Source organism: Geotrypetes seraphini, chromosome 4 (genome assembly GCF_902459505.1).
Source record: "Geotrypetes seraphini chromosome 4, aGeoSer1.1, whole genome shotgun sequence".
In the NCBI taxonomy this organism is placed as follows: domain Eukaryota; kingdom Metazoa; phylum Chordata; class Amphibia; order Gymnophiona; family Dermophiidae; genus Geotrypetes; species Geotrypetes seraphini.
Genome location: NC_047087.1, coordinates 8,811,845 through 8,832,643, shown reverse-complemented (window position 1 = coordinate 8,832,643; position 20,799 = coordinate 8,811,845). Strand labels below are relative to the sequence as shown.

The 20,799-nt window shown below is 42.1% G+C and overlaps 1 protein-coding gene across 3 annotated transcripts in view; it reads left to right on the top strand.

Annotated features, from left to right (window-relative positions):
- Positions 1 to 20,799, top strand: part of ACSF3 (acyl-CoA synthetase family member 3) — a 174,650-nt gene that overhangs the window by 52,888 nt on the left and 100,963 nt on the right. For all 3 annotated transcript variants that reach the window (XM_033940191.1, XM_033940190.1, XM_033940189.1), the window contains one exon: positions 6,400 to 6,545. In XM_033940191.1, coding sequence (XP_033796082.1) covers positions 6,400 to 6,545 — 146 coding nt within the window. The remainder of the gene's footprint in view (positions 1 to 6,399; positions 6,546 to 20,799) is intronic.

Below are 20,799 nucleotides of genomic sequence, written 5' to 3'. Positions count from 1 at the left end.
GGACTCTCTGCGTACCTTTGTGCATTCATAGAAGGGGACAAGTCCTGCTGCAGAGATTGCGCAAAGAGATCCATGAGACTCAAAGGGTCTGCCCTTTCTGGATGTGAGAAGAACTGGAGAGTCCAGCCCCTTCTCCCATACCACCTATTGCCCTCCCCCACAACAAAAATAACTCAAGCGGGGCCACTTGGTGACAGAAAGGAAGAACGGATTTTTTTTAGCATATAGGCCTAGAGTCCTAGCGTTGGAAGCATCCTTCATATTAACATTTCCTGAAAAATGCTGTGTATCACGGGGGGGGGGGGGATTTTTTTCTTTTTTGAACCGAAACAATTGTTGGACTTTATTGTAACTAAAGTGGGGGGAGGAGTAATAATAGGAACGATAGTTTCACCCACAACTTAAAATGAACCAGCTCCTGACTTTGTACCTCCAAAGCTGTCCTCTTAGTTATTTAATTCTTTCTTGGGTCCTATATATTGTGGACTAAATAATTGATAATATTTCTAATAGTTGGTGAATTTTGTCGCCGTATATTTGTTGGGGGGATATTATTTTGAATCCGTATTCAAGTATTGTATACTTGTCTTTAGTTTGAAAATTTATAAATTAAAAATAAATAAATAAATAAATAACATTTGTATCTGAGGCCTTTTGTTGAGGGGTAGTTCATCTGAAGCTTGCTAAGATTTCTGGTCGAGGTGGACCTTGAGGAAGTGAATAAGTTTATGAGTGGCATGGTGGAATTTCCATATAGGATGTGGAAAATTATACAGGAGATTTTGGAGTAACTGTCTGAGATAGAAAGAGATTGGGTCATATTTTAGCTTGAAAATAAATCTAATCGCTGTGTTTTGCATTAGCTGTAGCTTGCGAGTTCGTGTTGTGTTGATGCCTGCATAGAGGGAGTTTCAGTAATCAAGCTGCGACAGTATCAGAGTAGCTACTCTGCTTTGCTGGTGTACATCTGAGTATAGAGAGTGTCTGAATTCTGCTGCTTGGAGGGAGCCCAAGTACATTCCATTTTGGCTTTCCTACAGAAGAGTTTGGATCAGGTGGCAGCCCTGCCTTGTTTTAAAGCAGTGTCTCTCAAACTTTTTCGAGCCGGGGCACACTAAAAGTAGTGGCCACGGCTCGAGACACCCAGAAGTGCGCGGATGTCACTGTGATGACATCACACGCATGCGTGACATCATCACGCATGAGCAGAGGCCCTCCAGACAGGCTCTGAAATGCAAATAAGGTGTGCCAGCAGAGAAGTCTAACAAATATCAACTGAGTACCCCCAATCACAGACCTCCCAAACTCCACCCTAGACCCACTTAAGCTCTTCCCCAGATCCTACCCCCTTTACTAATTGTAATGTAATTTTTTTTCCATTTATTTTTCATATATACACAATATACACAGCAGAAATAAATTCTCAAATGGCACATTTCAATCACTATATATAAAATCATTTTCCCTACCTTTGTTGTCTGGTGACTTTATTTTTCTGTGCTTTTAACTATGTTTCCAGGGCCTTCTTGTCCTTTGACTGTTTTTCTCTCTGTCTACACTTTCTGCCTTGCATCCATCTTTGGCATTAACTTAACATTCAATATCTCCTTTCTTCTGCTTTCTTCTCAAAATCTACTTTTCCATGTCTTCCCTTCCCTTCCCTCCCTATCTCTCTCTCCTTCCCTCCCTATTTCCAAGGTCTGACATCTCTCCTTCCCCCCCCAGTGGTCCGACGACATCTCTCTCCTTCCTTTCCCCCCTTCCCAGTCTGGCATCTCTCTCCTTTCCTTCCCATAATATGGCATCTCTCTTTATTACTACTGCTACTATTATTATTTCTATAGCGCTACCAGACTCCCCTCCTTCCCTTCTATTCCCTGGTCTGATATCTCTCCCTTCCTTTAGTCTTCTCTCCTCCCCCCTCCCCCCCAGTGTAACATTTCTCTTTCTCTTTCTCTTCCTCCTTTCTGCCCCCTGCAGTCCATCTCCCTTCCCTTCTTCATTTCTGCTCCCCCCTCCCAGTCCAATATGTCTCCCTCCTTAATACCAGTCCAACATTTTTTTCTCTCTTCCTCCTGCATGCTTCTCTTCTGGTCCTCTTTCCCTCCCCCAACCAACATCTCTCTCTCTCTCTCTATGAGTTCAACTTTTCACTCTCTGCCCTCTCCCTCTTCCCCAGTGTAACATTTATCCTTCCCTCCTTTCTGGCCTCCCCATCCATCTTGCCCTCTCCATGAGTCCAACACTTTCAAGTTTCAAGTTTATTTATTATCCTGCACACTTTCTCTCTCTGTTGTTGTCTCTTCCCTCAGTGGCATCCCTCCTTCCCACCTCCAACCCAACATGCTCTCTCCCCATGCACCATCTTTCCCTCCCTTTCTGCCAGGTCCAGCAGCACCTCTTCTCCCTTCCTTTTACCTCCTCCCTGTCCAGCATTATTACTTCCCCCTTCCCTGCTCCCCCTGTCTAGCAGTACTACGTCTACCCTTCCCTGCTCCTCATGTTCAGCAGTACCCCTTCTCCCTTCCCTGTCCAGCAGTACCTCTGCTGTCACTACCAGTGGCAGCTCACTGTGTTCTTTTAACTTCAGTACACAGTTGCTGCTAGCCTCGGGGCCTTTACATCATCGCAACGGGCCAGCCTAGCAAAGGCCCCGAGGCTGCCTGATGAAACCGGGCTAAACTACTGCTAGCGGTAGCTGTGTGCTGAAGTTAAAAGCACACAGCTTCCGCTGCTGGTCCGGGGGCATGGAGATGAGGAAGGCAGGAGTCCCAGCAGATATGTGCAACATGACGGTAGAAGTCAGCTGACACAGGTGCCAGAGCCTCCCTTCCTGCCCTGTGAGTCGCAGCACACTTAAAATCTCAAAAGGCACACTAGAGTTTGCGATACACTGTTTTAGAGGAAAGTTTCAGAGAGCCTCTGTGGCTACCCATCTAGATGTGGCAATGTTCTTAAAAGGGAATGTTGGGTAGCCCTCTGAAAAGGGAACTCTGAAGGGATAAGAGTCATGGTGAGGAAGAAGATTAGGAAGAGGATACGTGCTGTAAATTCACTAGAGCAAGTATGGTCCTTTTTAAGGACACAGTCACCGAGGTGCAAAATCTTTATATACCGCGTATCAACAAGGGTTCCAAGGGGAAGAAGAACAAAGAACAGGCGTGGCTCACTGTAGCACTGAAGGAAGCGATCAGAGACAAGAAGACTTCATTTAAGGAATGGAAAAGTACAAAAACGGATGAAAACTGGAAAAAGCACAAACAACATCAAAGCAGGTGCCACTAGGCAGTAAGAGGGGCCAAAAGAGACTATGAGGAAAAAATAGTCAAGAGGCAAAAAATTGTTCTTTTGATATATTAAGGGGAAATGAACCGCGAAGGATGCAGTGGGGCCGTTAGATGACCATGGAATAAAGGGAGTACTAAAGGAGGACAAAGCCATCGCCGACAAACTGAACACAATTTTATGTCTGTATTTACCGAAGAGGATTTATCCAATATACCAGAAGCTGACAAGTTATACACTGGAAATGAAGAAGGGAAACTGACAGGGTCAGTGTTCAGTCTAGAAGAGGTATGCAGACAGATTGATAGGTTTAAAAGCGATAAATCTCCAGGACCGGATGGCATCCACCCGAGGGTAATCAAGGAACTGAAAGGGTTTATAGCTGAACTCCTTCAACTAATAGCCAATCTGTCGATCAAATCAGAAAAGATTCCGGAAGACTGGAAAGTGGCAAATGTTATGCCGATCTTCAAGAAAGGTTCAAGGGCAGATCCAGGAAACTACAGACCAGTGAGTCTGACTTCGGTACCGGGAAAGATGGTAGAGGCACTGATAAAGGACTGCATCATTGATCATCTTAACGAAGACAGTTTGATGAGGACCAGCCAGCATGGCTTCAGCAAAGGAAGATCTTGCTTGACAAACTTACTGCACTTCTTCGAGGGAGTAAATAGGCAGATAGACAAGGGTGCCCGATCGACATCATATATCTAGATTTTCAGAAGGCGTTCGACATGGTTCCCCATGAATGTCTACTTCAAAAAATTGCAAGACATGGAATCGAGGGTGAAATACTCACATGGATTAAGAACTGGTTGGCAGATAGGAAACAGAGTGGGGGTAAATGGACAATACTCAGACTGGAAAAGCGTCACGAGTGGAGTGCTGCAGGGTTCGGTGCTCAGGCCCATGCTATTCAACATATTTATAAACGACCTAGAAATTGGTACGACGAGCAAGGTGATTAAATTTGCAGACGATACAAAGCTATTCAGAGTAATGAGGACACAGAAGGATTGCGAAGACCTACAACGAGACATAAACACACTTGAGGAATGGGCTGCGAAATGGCAAATGAGGTTCAACGTGGATAAGTGCAAGGTTATGCATGTCGGTAACAAAAATCATATGCACGAATACAGGATGTCCGGTGCTGTACTCGGAGAGAGCCCCCAGGAAAGAGACTTGGGAGTACTTGTAGACAAGTCAATGAAGCTGTCCGCACAATGTGCGGTGGCGAAAAGGGCAAACAGAATGCTAGGAATGATTAAGAAGGGGATCACAAACAGATCGGAGAAGGTTATCATGCCACTGTACTGGGTCATGGTGCGCCCCCACCTGGAGTACTGTGTCCAACACTGGTTGCCGTACATGAAAAAGGACATAATACTACTTGAAAGGGTCCAGAGAAGAGCAACAAAAATAGTTAAGGGACTGGAGGAGTTGCCGTACAATGGGAGACTAGAGAAACTCGGCCTCTTCTTCCTTGAAAAGACGAGACTGAGAGGGGACATGATTGAAACGTTCATGGACCATTGGTCTGACCCAGTAAAGCTGTTCTTATGTTCTGGGTATTCAGGGTGAGGGTACCAAAAAATGATTTTATTACAATGTACAAAGATTTTTGGAGGGTTGGCAGGTTTTCAACATCTGCAATAGGTAAGAGGGGATCCTTGTTACTTTGGGTCTTACTTGTTTATTATTAGGATTTTATATACCGCCTATCAAGGTTATCTAAGCGGTTTTTACAATCAGGTACTCAAGCATTTTCCCTATCTGTCCCGGTGGGCTCACAATCTATCTAACGTACCTGGAGCTATGGAGGATTAAGTGACTTGCCCAGGGTCACAAGGAGCAGCGCGGGGTTTGAACCCACAACCCCAGGGTGCTGAGGCTGTAGATCCAACCACTGTGCCACACACTCGCAAATGTGCATCTTCAAATCAAAATAACAAAACTACGCGCCACACACTCGCAAATGTGCATCTTCAAATCAAAATAACAAAACTAATTCACACATGCTAACTCCCAACAAAAGTAACCCATGTGGAGACTCTACCTTGTGGAACATAAAAACTTAGGAATAAGTTTTTACAAAGCAAAATCTTAAAAACAGCTACTCTTAAAATAACTGATTGTGCCACTGAAAACCTTGGACATTTCACAAAAATGCTGTAACAACAATTGCATTTTCAATCATTTTAAAAATCTTAACTGGTCAGAACTCAGCCATAACTGTCTCACCAAAGCATTCCACAGCTTCAAACCTGCAATACAAAAAGCAGCGGCTTTGGTTTCAGCATTTCTACTTCGCATTATCGGGTCCAACAACTTTTGATTTTCAGATCTCAAATCTCTATTAAGCTGATAAGATACCACCACACTAGAAAAGTACTAGCGTGCTTGGTGGGAGACCGTTTGATGAATTAAAGAAACCCCTTTATGTCGGACTTGAAATGCAGCCAGTAGCCAATGCAATTTCTTCAAAACAAGTGTAATATGGGCCGTTATTTCAAGTTTCAAGTTTATTTAAGATTTCATATACCACCCAAGCAGTCATCTAGGCGGTGTACAATGTCATAAAAACATATATTGGCTAAAAAAAACATATTTAAGATAACAGCGCAACATTAAAAACAGTAATAGTTTATTAAAAAGATTTAAAAACAAAAACAAACAGGAACAAAAGGGAAAAGGGTTAGAAGTACAATGATCAAGTAGAGAGAAAAACATATAGGGAACAAAACAAAAGGAAGGGTGGGAAAAAAACAAAATAAAACTATGGAGTCCTGAAAAGAACATTTAGGTCTCGATAGCGTCAAGGAAAAGAAATGTTTTTAACTTCGTCTTAAAATAACCAGCCTTGCTGTTGCATTTTGAACGAACTGTGACATATTTGGCATTTCTCCACACTCTATGCTATCTAGGTGGGGACAGTTAGTGCCATGGTTTGTCTCTGAATTGGGACAGATTTCAGGTCTGTTGGTCCCGTGTGTTATTCAGTTGATGAAGACAGGTTCAGGACATGGTGGGTGGTGGTGTGATGGGAATATTCTTGTTGTGTATTTCTCTCACTGGGTCCGAGTCTGATGCCCCCTTTCTTGCCTACTGCAGGTTGATGGTGTCAGGGTCATCAGCCCTTCCCGTACCTGTCATGGAGCGCTGGAGGGAGATCACTGGCCACACATTACTGGAGAGGTATGGGATGACAGAGATCGGGATGGCACTTTCCAATCCGCTGAAGGGAGTTCGTGTGCCAGGTATACATCTGCTTTGGGAACAGAACATGAAAAGATGAAGCCAGTCTTCTATGGGAAGGGGGAATACATTACATTAGTGATTTCTATTCCGCCAATACCTTGCAGTTCAAGGCGGATTACAAAAGAAGTTATCTGGCCATTTCCAGAGGAATTGAATTGTAGGACGATTTGCTACTGAGAGTTGGGATGAGTTAAGTTTGTCTTTAAGGATGTCTTGAATACCTCACCTTGTAGCTGTCACGTTACATTGGTGCCTTCTATTCCACCAATACCTTGTGGTTCTAGGCAGATTACAATAAGAGGAGATTCTGGTCATATCCAGAAGATTGCAAGAAAGCTATTTGGTTGGAACGTTTAGGATCTGGAGATAGATTGAGGTAACTGGTTATATCATGAGCTTGTCTCGATAAATTTCCTAAATAACATGGCTTTGATTTCTCTTCTGAAGGTTTTGTAGTTTGGTGCTGAGGTCAGGAAATCGGTGAGGTGGTTGGTCACATGCTGTTAATGTTGCCACTGTCACATCTACTTGATAACATTGCAGTGAATGGGGCATAATCACTACGCATCTCTTTTTAATCCCTTTGGGCTAGATTCACAAAGCAAACCGATCGTGTACCGATTGGTTTGCGACCAGATTTCCCTCCTGCACTATTCACTAACCTCTCCTGCGATCCGCTTCGAATCTGTGCATGCAAATGAGGAGAAACGTATGCAAAGTGGACAGGGACGTGATTCACTAGCCAAAATTTTAAAACCGACTGGGCTGGCCGATCAACCCAAGAAGTGACTGCTGGGGACCAGTCGAAAACGTCTTTCCGACTCTCCAGCTCCATAGAAGCCCTGCTCTCTGCTGCCCCGATCTGTCTCCTGCCTGCTCGCCCCGAATCACCGCCCTGCTCCTCCCTGGTTTTCTCCTGCCTGCCGCCCCTAATCTCCCCGTACTGCGGGTTTAAGTGGGTTAAAACCACGGGCTCACTGGGCTAAAAAGTAAAAAAAAAGTTGCAGCTCAAACAGGTCTAGATGCATGTGCAGACCATCTACAGATGGTCTGCACATGCGTCAAGATGGCACACCAGTAGATCTGTGCCGGCAGTTGGGGATGTTCCTCTGATCGCCCCCATCTGCACATTCAACTTTGAAGAATCCATAGGATCTGCCCAGATCGGGAACAGGTCAGTCCTGATCGGGCAGGTTTGTGAATCTAGCCCTTTGTGTTTTATTGTATTTATTTTTCCATCGAGTACTTAGTTTTATTTTTTCACCTAGTTAGCTGCTATTATGATGTTTATTCTCCTAGTTTAATGAGGATTTCCCTGTTTAGAGAACAGAGCAGAATAGAAATAATTCTGCCTGTATAAGGAATGTATGATTGGAGAGGAAAACTGTGCACACAGAGAGCTACAGCCCTGCCTCTTGCACTCAGAAATGAGTTATATTTTGACGCCAGCAAATATTTTTACAGTTTTTAATAAGCTTCAGAAGTCTCTTCTCTCTTCCTCTTGATCTGAAGCAATATAAAAGATACTTCTTCACAAGTGACTTTACCACTGCTACCAGGACTGTTTTTTCACCAGTAATTTACCATGACCACCCACAACAGACTATGGACTTTTCCTACAGGAACTTGTCCAAACCTTCCTTAAAACCAGCTACACTATCCGCTCTTACCATAACCTCTAGCAACCTCTGGCATTCCAGAGCTTAACTATTCTCCGAGTGAAAAATAAATTTCCTCCTATTGGTTTTAAAAGTATTTCCCTGTAACTTCATCGAGTGTCCCCTAGTCTTTGTAATTTTTGACAGAGTGAAAAATTGATCCACTTGTACCCGTTCTACTTCACTCAGGATTTTGTAGACTTCAATCATATCTCCCCTCAGCCGTCTCTTTTCTAAAACGGTTAGGGATCTTCAGCTTGGAGAAGAGATAGCTGAGGGTGGACATGATAAATCCTGAGTGGAGTAGAATAGGTAAATGTGAATTAATTGTTTAGTCTTTTAAAATGTACAAAGACTAGGAGACATTCCATGAACATATATGGTAATACTTTTTAAACAAGTAGGAGAAATTTTTTTTCACTCAATTGCCAGACGATGTGGTAAAAAGCAGTTAGCATATTTGGGTTCCTCGAGGAAAAGCCTATAAAATTATTAAAGCAAGCATGGGTATGTTGCTGTGATAGCCATGTTAGTCCACTTTTAAAGGTAACAAATAAAAATAAAGCAAAACAAAAATAAAGAAGATAAAATTATATCTTTTTCTATTAGACTAATTATCTGTGATGTTGGTTACAGGGCAATCTTGCAACTTTTTAGGATTCTCTCTCTGGATTTCACTGCAGCACTTCAATTCTCCACCATTTGGAAGATTGTACCATCTTGGTTCCAGGCATATCTGTGGGATAGGGCTTTTCAGGTTCACTGGCTTAATTCTCTATCCAAAGCACATAAGTTGCAACAAGGGCCCATTCTCTTCAGTATTGTTTAATTTCCTTCAGTCCTTTGGTCAATGCTCTTGGGATTATCTTGCATATCTTCACTCACAATCATTTTGTGTCAACTCTAACATTTTGATTGCTGGTGTGACTTTCTCTCAACAGACTAAAATTGAATATCTCCAGACAGTAACTGTTTGGTTTCCATTTTGTGCTTCTGCTATGCTAAATACCTTGCCACTATGTGCAATGTTCAGATTCTGTTAAGAAACTCAGTTAAAATTTTAGGGATTATCTCTCTGTCCATATCTGAGCTATTGTACAAGCATCTCTTGCTGCCCGCTCGTTGTCTGGCATTACTTCTCTGTACATGTTGTTACATCACGTCTCTATTATTATAACTCCCTTCTCCAATCCTTCTTCAATACCATCTTTGTAAAGTTAAGGTCATTCAAAATACCAAGGTTAAGTTGATTTATGGCACCAAGAAATATTTTCGTGCATCTGTGCTTCTTATCAGTGAGCGTTGGCCTTCAGTTTTCAACCAAATTTTGATTAAAATTTTTATTCTTGCCCGCCAGATAGTCCATGCTGGTATTCCATCTTTTCTATAGAGTTTATTAATCCTATACACACTCCTCATATCTTTTTTACCGAAGAAGATGTACACAACCTACCAGAACCCATCAGGGAATATGCTGGAAATGAAGACAGAAAGCTGATAGGATTGACGATCAGTCTAGAGGAGGTGTGTAGGCAGATTGATAGGCTTAAGAGCGATAAATCCCCGGGACCAGATGGCATCCATCCGAGGGTCATCAAGGAACTGAAAGGGACCATAGCTGAACTGCTTCAACTAATAACCAATCTATCGATCACATCGAGAAAGATTCTGGAAGACTGGAGGGTGGCGAATGTTACGCCAATCTTCAAGAAAGGTTCGAGGGGAGATCCAGGAAACTACAGACCAGTGGTGAGTCTGACCTCGGTACCGAGAAAGATGGTAGAGTCACTGATAAAGGACTGCATCATTAATCATCTTGACGGACATGGGCTGATGAGGACCAATCAGCATGGTTTTAGCAAAGGCAGATCGTGTTTGACTAACTTGTTGCACTTCTTTGAGGGAGTAAACAGACAGATAGACAAGGCGACCCGGTCGACATTGCATTTCTGGATTTTCAGAAGGCGCTTGACAAGGTTCCGCATGAACGATTACTTCAGAAAATACGAGCCATGAAATCGAGGGTGAAATACTCACATGGATTAAAAACTGGCTGGAGCATAGGAAACAGAGAGTGGGAATAAATGGACAATACTCGGACTGGAACAACGTCACCAGTGGGGTGCCGCAGGGCTCGGTGCTTGGACCCGTGCACTTCAACATCTTTATAAATGATCTGGACATTGGTACGATGAGTGAAGTGATTAAATTTGCGGACGATACAAAGTTATTCAGAGTAGTGAAGACAGGGGGATTGCAAAGATCTGCAACGTGACATAATCATGCTTGAGGAATGGGCATCGACATGGCAGATGAGGTTCAACGTGGATAAGTGTAAAGTGATGCATGTAGATAACAAAAATCTCATGCACGAATACAGGATGTCCGGGGCGGTACTTGGAGAGACCTCCCAGGAAAGAGACTTTGGAGTTATGATCGACAAGTCAATGAAGCCGTCCACACAATGTGTGGCGGCGGTGAAAAGGGCGAACAGAATGCTAGGAATGATAAAGAAGGGGATCACAAACAGATTGGAGAAGGTTATCATGCCGCTGTACCGGGCCATGGTGCGCCCTCACTTGGAGTACTGCATCTAGCATTGGTCGCCGTACAGGATGAAGGACATGGTACTACTCGAGAGGGTCCAGAGAAGAGCGACTAAGATGATTAAGGGGTTGGAGGAGTGCTGTACAGCGACAGATTAGAGAAACTGGGCCTCTTCTCCCTCGAACAGAGGAGATTGAGAGGGGACATGATCGAAACATTCAAAATACTGAAGGGAATAGACTTAGTAGATAAGGACAGGTTGTTCACCTTCTCCAAGGTAGGGAGAACGAGAGGACACTCTCTAAAATTGAAAGGGGATAGATTCCGTACAAACGTAAGGAAGTTCTCTTCAACCAGAGAGTAGTAGAAAACTGGAACACTCGTCCAGAGTCTGTCATAGGGGAAAACACCCTCCAGGGATTCAAGACAAAGTTAGACAAGGTCCTGCTGAACCAGAACGTACGCGGGTAAGGCTAGTCTCAGTTAGGGCGCTGGTCTTTGACCAGAGGGTCGCTGCGTGAGCGGACTGCTGGACACGATGGACCACCGGTCTGACCCAGCAGCAGCAATTCTTATGTTCTTATCCCCTCTTTATTTATTCAGTTTTCTATACCATTCTGTCAGGGGAGCTCAGAATGGTTTACATTAATTTATTCAGGTATTGAAGCATTTTTCCCTTTCTCTCCGACTCTTCTCATTCCTCATGCTTTAGTCTAGTGATACTGACATGATGGAATTTGCTCCCTTTGCATCTCTCTCCTGAAATCTCATTGAAGAAATTCAAAACCATTCTTAAAATCCATTATGCCTAAATCTTTTTCGGTATGGCGGTATATAAGAATAAAATTATTATTACAATAAACCTTGGATTGCAAGTAACTTGGTTTGCAAGTGTTTTGCAAGACAAGCAAAACATTTGATTAAATTTTAACTTGATATACAAGCAATGTTTTGCAATACGAGTACATACAGTATACACACATCACAACTGAGCCGATGGCTCTTCTCTCTCTGACGCTGTGGGAATGTAGTGACTGTTCTAAATGAGTGAGGTCTTGCAATACAAGTACATATGTTTTTGGGTTGTGGAATGAATCGTCTGAGTTTCCATTATTTCCTATGGGGAAATTTGCTTTGATATACAAGTGCTTTGGATTACAAGCATGCTTCTGGAATGAATTATGCTCGCAAACCAAGGTTTTACTGTACTTTGTAAAGGCCTTTCCCTCAGTTACATAGTAAATCAATTTGCAAATGCTCCTTCTGCCCATCGCTGCCCCCCCCCCACCCTCTTCTGTGTTTTTAGAACTTCCTCCTTTATAATTCTGATTGTAACTGAGGCCTCCTAACTTTGTTCGCTCTATTCCATCCTCTTGATTAATTCAAATTATTTGTAAACATGGATTAGCCACTGTTGGAAGCTGGATACTGGACTAGATGTACCTTTAGAAACATAGAAACATAGAAACAGACGGCAGATAAGGGCCCACAGCCCATCTAGTCTGCCCACCTTAATGTCCCTCCCCTACCTTTGCCCTGTGAATAGATCCCATGTGCCAATCCCATTTGGCCTTAAAATCAGGCACGCTGCTGGCCTCAATCACCTGTAGTGGAAGACTATTCCAGTGATCAACCACTCTTTCAGTGAAAAAGAATTTCCTGGTGTCACCTCGTAGTTTCCCGCCCCTGATTTTCAACAGATGCCCTCTTGTTGTCGTGGGACCCTTGAAAAAGAAGATATCTTCCTCCGCCTCGATGCGGCCCGTAAGATACTTGAACCTCTCGATCATGTCCCCCCTCTCTCTGCGCTCCTCGAGCGAGTATAGCTGTAATTTGTCAAGCCGTTTTTCGTATGGTAGATCCTTGAGTCCCGAGACCATCCGGGTGGCCATTCTTTGCACCGACTCCAGTCTCAGCACATCCTTGCGATAATGCGGCCTCCAGAATTGCACACAGTATTCCAAGTGGGGCCTCACCATGGATCTATACAATGGCATAATGACTTCCGCCTTACGACTGACGAAACCCCTTCGTATGCAGCCCATGATTTGTCTTGCCTTGGACGAAGCCTGCTCCACTTGATTGGCAGACTTCATGTCCTCACTGACGATTACCCCCAAGTCTCGTTCTGCTACCGTTTTTGCTAGGATCTCGCCATTAAGGGTATAAGACTTGCATGGATTCTGGCTGCCCAGGTGCATAACTTTGCATTTTTTGGCATTGAAGTTGAGTTGCCATGTCCTAGACCAGTGATTCCCAACCCTGTCCTGGAGGAACACCAGGCCAATCGGGTTTTCAGGCTAGCCCTAATGAATATGCATGAGAGAGATTTGCATATGATGGAAGTGATAGGCATGCAAATTTGCTTCATGCATATTCATTAGGGCTAGCCTGAAAACCCAATTGGCCTGGTGTTCCTCCAGGACAGGGTTGGGAACCACTGTCCTAGACCATCGCTCCAGTAGGAGTAGGTCGTGCATCATGTTGTCGGGCACTGAATCTTCGTCTGTTGTGCATTTGCCCACTACATTACTCAGTTTGGCGTCATCGGCGAATAATGTTATATTTGATCTGACAAAAGACAATACCCAATATTTCCACAGAAATAAAGCAGACAGCAAAACAAAAAGCACAACTGTGAAAAAGATGATCCCGATGTGTATGTTTATTCAGTCTAAAAAGCAAAAAACCACACTTTTAGAAAAAGCGCTGTATGGCTAAAAGCTATCATTTATGCTGCGGTGATATACCTCAGACCATGGACCCAATTCAGGGGTTTTTGGGTAAAGACTTACACGCTCCTGTTTGCTTCAAGGTTGCCAACCACCTACCTATTCTCACTTATTTTTTTAAAAAAATTTCTCTTTTATTCTAATAAAGTGCTTAAAACTCTATATTTAAACAGCAACAAATTCCAAACTGTTTTACTAAACAAACTTCATCTTAATGCCAAACAAGCTTTTCTTAAAGGAACTCGGCAAACTGGTGCAGAGCAGATCATACTTTCTTCAAAAGCTCATAAACTTTAGTTAAATAGATCATTTGAACGGCAGAACTTATCTTGCAGACTCTGCCTATTCTTAAGGCTTGGAGCTGTTGCTGGAATATATTCATAGAAACATAGAAATAGACGGCAGATAAGGGCCACGGCCCATCTAGTCTGCCCACCCTAATGACTCTCCCCTACCTTTCTCTGTGAATAGATCCCACGTGTCTGTCCCATTTGGCCTTAAAATCAGGCACGCTGCTGGCCTCAATAACCTGAAGTGGGAGACTATTCCAGCGATCAACCACCCTTTCGGTGAAAAAGAATTTCCTGGTGTCCCCGTGCAGTTTCCACGTTCTAACATATCGGAGACTCATAAGAAATCAATGCGGCAGGCCCTATATTGCTCGTGTTTAGGCGTCAAAGGCCTTCTTCAAGGGTCGAAAATCAACCACGAAACGTTGAGGCTACAATATGCAGTTCTTTTTATGTTCTTATGTAGCAATGAATTACCTTTCCTTGTGACCTTTTATGGCTTAACTTGCTTTTACCTGTGCCCTTCTCCTGACTCTTCTTTCTCTCCTGTTTGGCAATGCTTTCCCGAGGGTGTGAACTCACTCTGGCCGCATTTAAGTCTCACTTCAGAACCTGCCTTTCTAAGGCTATTTTTCATTCTTAAATCCTACATTTCAGGGTTTAATTGTACTTTCTCAGATAAATAGGTTGTCTTAAATATTGTAAGACCACAGAGTGTGGACTAGATCTTGTGTGGGCTTTGGACACCTAAGTGAAAAGTCCAGAAAAGCGCTTTTTTAAGCATAGTTTATAAAGTAAGACAGTAGGCAAATTGTGTGTATATATTTCTTGTAATTGACTTTAGGGCCAAGTAATTAACATCTTATGGGGGTAATTTTGTAAAATCTGGGTACCAAATGTGCTTGTAAAAACGATATATACACACTCATTTTGAGAGTTGTGCATTTAGTTTAATAAAGGAGTAATAAGTACATACATAGGTCTCCATGTATAAAAGGGCTTGCTCTGAGCAGTGAATGGACATATACTGGGTGAGATGTGTAAATAGATGGGCTACATTTTTTATAACATAAGTATAAGACTTTGGGACTCTTTTTCAAAAGAGACAAAATGTCCATAAAGTAGCAAATGGATTTTTTTTTTTTTTGCAAAAATGTCCAAATCTCTATTTTTAAACCCCATTTTGTAGAAGTCTTCTTCACTGTTTGCCTTCCAAATCACAAATTGCGTTTACAAACGGCAGTGCGACTGTCCCTTGAATGTGTTCAAGATTTTCATTATAAAAAGACCTGGGTGTCAGCAATCTCGGTAGCCGGCCCAAGATCATTTAAAAAAACTGTTGAAAACTCACCTGTTTGTAAAAGCCTATAAGTAAAGAGATGTTGGTAGGTCTCTCAGAAAGACCAATTTAAAATGACGCTTTGATGTCTCATTTTAAGATTATTTCTTATATGTTGAATTCTGTATTTTTAGTATGTTATTCATTTTATGTATGTCTATTTGTAATCCCCCTAGTTGATAGGCAGAATAATGAAATCAATAAATAAAGGCAGCATGGGCTGTGTACAGGAACCCTCTGCGCTTCAGATAAGTCTTTCTTTGATCAACATTATTGTTTATTGTGGGAACTTAAAAATTTGATAATTATTTGATTTTTGACTTGTTTTTCACTAGGGGATTTTGAGTGTTTGCCTCACCGGCAGTTTGAATGCATTTTTTCATAGGACTAGGTGATGTATGGGGCAGGACTTATTTAGGTTATTAACCTGGTGCTGGTCACCTATAAGCTTCCTGCCTGGGGCTTTACAAGTATTTACAATGTATTGATTATCTACCTTTTTGGCCTGTACTGATTTGTCCTTTTATTAACTTTTTGACTAAGTGCCGTGTCTGTTTTGAATGAGGACTTGAAGTCTTTGCCATACTTTGGAAATAAGTCCTGCTTATAAAAACATAAGAACTGCCGTACTGGTTCAGACCAATGCTCCATCTAGCCCAGTATCCCGTCTTCACTGTGGCCAATCCAGGTCGCAAAAACCCAAATAGTAGCAACAATCCATGCTAGTGATCAGTAATAGAGTTCTCTCTAGGAAAAATGAACTCTTCTCGCCTCTCTCTTCCATCTTTCTCATTTTCTCATTCTCTCTCCTGTCTCCCTTTTTCATCTCTTCTTTTCTCCTTTCCTTTTTCTCATATTGTCCCTTTCTCTTCTTCTTTCCCTCCCCTCCCCTCGCTAGGGTTTGCACCTTCTCACTGTCTCTGCCCTCCCCAGCTCTCATTTTCTTCCTCCGTAATCCCCAGATGCTGCTTCTGTGAAGGGCAATGAATTATTCATAGACCAAGTATGCCTCACTGGGCCTAATCACCACTTTAATTGGAGGTTTAGATCAGAGTTGGGTAATAGCTACTATGGCTGGTTCAGTGGGGACCCTGTGTATTGTTGACAGTGAGATCGCTGAGTGTCTTATCATCGGCCTGTTTCATTTCTCTCAGGACACCGCCACACAGAAAAGCATCAAGGTCCCCAGATACCCAGGGACACAGATCGCAGTGCCAATTACCTTTATCTGGGCGAGCTGACAGCTTTTTTATACAGAGCCTGGGAGCGAGCAAAAGAATTATAGTCTCCTTCTCGCCTGACGATCCGCTACTGTTCTTCTGATGCTAATGGAGTTGTCATAGTGAGTGTGTGGCATTATGATAGTGTAAGCTTTTTATGTGCTGGAGCAAATCCTTGGTGTGCATGTGATATACTTGAATATGCTTTGTAGCTCCTGGGTGGCGAATTTCTTGTGAATACTGAGGACCCTTTTCAAAGCCAAGCTCTTAGCTAGACTGGTGTCTGGAAACTACCTTCACTCAGTCCAAGTAACAGGGATCCATTCACGTGTCCTTTTTGTAGGTTGAGGGAAGGGGCTCCCAGGGGTGTGTTTAAGACAGGTTTAGAAGGTAATAAACATAGATTGGATTTTCAAATTTGTTTGTGCTGTCTTCTAGCAAAAGTTTGCAGGAAAAAAACAGTTTTAAAAGTCTGAAAATGTTCTTTTCATGTTGTATCCTGTGTCGTTTAAAAGACTTTTCATTTTATTCAGATTTTTCTGGACATTTTATCATTTGGGCCTGGATGCACTAAACACAATCGCTAATACCGACTGGATCACTGTTGGCCGATTCTCTAGCCGATTGCAGAAGAGCTATCGATATACCAAAAAGATTGCATTCAAATGATTCGAGTCTCTCTTGTCTGATTGATCAGTGTTAGAGCGACTCTCACACATGCGCAAAGCCAACAAAGGGAAGCCAGAGCAGCTGAGAGGCAGGGGAAGCCCTAAGAGCAGCCTCCTGCCAATCAGCTCTTCTTTATCATTCCTAGCATTCTGTTTGCCCTTTTCACCGCCGCCGCACATTGCATGGAAGGCTTCATCGACTTGTCGATCAGAACTCCCAAGTCCCTTTCCTGAGAGGTCTCTCCAAGTACCGCCCCGGACATCCTGTATTCATGCATGAGATTTTTGTTGCCGAAATGTATCACTTTACACTTATCCACGTTGAACCTCATCTGCCATGTCGATGCCCATTCCTCGAGCCTGATTATGTCAAATTGCAGATCTTCGCAATCCTCCTGCGTCTTCACTACTCTGAATCCATTGCTCGTATCGTCTGCAAATTTAATCACCTCGCTCGTCATACCTATATCCAGATCATTTATAAAGATGTTGAAGAGCACGGGTCCAAGCACCGAGCCCTGCGGCACCACACTGGTGACGCTCTTCCAGTCCGAGTATTGTCCATTTACCCCCACTCTCTGTTTCCTGTGCTCCAGCCAGTTTTTAATCCACGTGAGTACTTCACCCTTGATTACATGGCTTGCAATTTTCCGAAGTAATCGTTCATGCGGAACCTTGTCGAACGCCTTCTGAAAGTCCAGATATACAATGTCGACCGGGTCACCTTTGTCTATCTGCCTGTTTACTCCCTCGAAGAAGTGCAGCAAATTTGTCAAACAAGATCTGCCTTTGCTGAAATCGTGCTGGCTGGTCCTCATCAGTCCGTGTCCGTCAAGGTGATCCATGATGCGGTCCTTTATCAGCGCTTCTACCATATTTCCCGGTACCGAGGTCAGACTCACCATTCTGTAGTTTCCCGGGTCTCCCCTCTAACCTTTTTTGAAGATCGGCATAACATTCGCCACCTTCCAGTCCTGCGGAATCTTTCCCGATTCAATCGACAGATTGGCTATTAGCCTTTCATGAGGAACTTTGTCAAAAGCTTTCTGAAAATCTAAATCCACTACATCAACCAGCTCACCTTTATCCACATGTTTATTCATACCTTCAAAGAAGTCAAGCAAATTGCTGAGGCAAGATCTCCCTTGGCTGAACCCATGCTGACTGTCTCATTAAATCATGTTTGTCTACGTGTTCCATAATTTTATTTTTTTATAATTGTTTCCACCATTTTGCCTGGCACTGAAGTCAGGCTCACTAGTCTTTAATTTCTTGGATCTCCCCTGGAACCCTTTTCAAAAATCGGCGTAACATTGACTACCCTCCAATCTTCAGATGCTACAGACGATTTTAGTGAAAGGTTACAGATCACTAACAGCAGGTCAGCATTTTCATGTTTGAGTTCTTTTAGTACCCTGGTATTTATAACATCCAGTCCAGGTGATTTGTCACTTTTTAACTTGTCAATTTGGCTTAGTACATCTTCCAGATTCACTGAAATTTCTTTCAGTTTCTCCGCATCATCACCCTTGAAAACCATTTCCAGTTCAGGTAGATCTCTTACATCTTCTTTTGTAAAGACCGAAGCAAAGAATTCATTCAGTCTCTCCTCTATGAACTTATCCTCCCTTAGCACCCCTTTTGTTCCTTGATCATCCAACGGTCCCACAGATTCCCTCACAGGTTTTCTGCTTCTGATGTACCTAAAAAAATTGTTATGAGTTTTTGCTTCTTTTGCAAGTTTCTCTTCATATTCTTTCTTAGCTTTCTTTTTCAATGCTTTGCATCTAACTTGCCAGTGCTTGTGTCTCTTCTTATTTTCTTCATTCGGATCCTTTTTCCGTTCTTTAATAGATGTTTCCTTGTATCTAATAGCCTCTTTCACTTCACTTTTTAAACCATGCTGGCTCTCATTTCCTTTTCTTTTCACCTTTGCTGATATGTGCAATACGTCTGTTCTGGGCTTTCACGATGATATTTCTAAATAACATCCACACCTGGTTTACTGTTCTTTTTTTTTTTTTTTAAATAATTTCAATAAGTGAAGAACAGTAGATAAAACATTTACACTATAGACATCACTTAAAATATTACAAGATTCTTACAAATCAATAACCCCCCCATTCAAATTATTCTTTATCATTCATGTATCTATAAATTTAACATAATTCCGTAATTCACTACATATTTTAAACATAAAATTACACATTTACCCACTTAGACATATTTTAAACTTTATATAACCACCCTTCCCCCATCCATATTAATAATTGATTATAACCTTTATATTCCTTCCACCCTCCCTCCTTGGATGTGCAATTCTTCTAACAACAAGAATGTATAATTATATTAAATCTACAAAAGACGTCAAAGGACCCCATATTAGATTAAAGTTTTTAAAGTTCCCTAACTGATCAGCTCTCATTTTTTCATATTTATATATTTGACATAAACTAGCCCATCAGAATGCAAAATTTAGACAATCACAGTTTTTCCAGTTACGTGTAATCAATTGTATAGCTGTCATAATTAAAAAGAGACTTCTTTTATATTTATCTAGGGGATCTTTAATATACAAAATGGTACCACAGATTACTACTTCATAGGTTAAAGGAATTTCAGATTCTAAAATATTAGTAATATGTCCCCAAATCGATTTCCAAAAAACCAGTATCTTAGGACAATAAAACAGTAAATGATCCAATGTTCCTATGTCTAGATGACAGTGCCAGCATCTATTAGACTTTGAACTATCCAACTTATTCAATCTAACTGGGGTCCAAAAAGAACGATGCAACAGAAAAAACCCTGTTTGTTTCATAGATGCTGAAGCTGTACACCTCATCCTCCAAGACCAAATACGTGGCCATCGAGATGCAGAAATATACTGCTTAATCTCAATGCTTCCAGGACAAATGTCAGGAAGTTCTGTTTTACACAGCGAGTGGTAGACGCCTGGAATGCTCTCCCAAAGGAGGTTATTAAGGAATCCACTGTGCTGGGATTCAAAGGCAAATTAGATGCACATCTCCTTATGAGAGGCATAGAGGGATATGGGTGACTAAAACTACATCAGGTGTATACCTGACTGGGCCTCCGTGTGTGCGGATCGCCGGACTCGATGGACCATGGGTCTGATCCGGAGATGGCAGTTCTTATGTTCTTATGTTCTCCTAATGTCTCTAAGAGCGTTTTTGGGTTTCTTATTCATAAGTTCAGATATTAATTTATACCCCTTGGCGGCTTGGTGTCCTAGCATGTCTGCCTGAAAACAGAGGAACTGCAAGCTGTAATAATTGTTTAAATTACGCCACTCAGGGAACCCTTTCTGAATGGCCTGCTTCAGTTGCAACCATTTATAAAATTGTAATTTTGAAATACCAAAAGATCATTGCAGCCGTGAAATATCCAGCAGTTTCCCATTTAACACAACATCCTCTAATGTTCTTATGCCTACTTGCATCCAATCCTTTCAGGCAATTTTAGAGCCGCCTATTTGTATCTTGGAATTCAGCCATAGGGATTGACACAAAGACTGTTCTATAGGTATTTCGGTTAACTTATTTATACATCTCAAGGTCTTCCAAGTATCAAAAATGATGTTATTATCCTTTGCGTAAATGGGTAGTTTAATGTCTAACATATGAGATAGATGCATTGGGGACATCATTTTCCATTCCAAAATTAACCAATCTGGAAATTGATCCATGAGGTCAGGTAGGATTCATTACATACCCTGACACAGAATATAGGCCTGATGATACCTATAAAAATTTGGGAAATTTACTCCTCCCTCCAC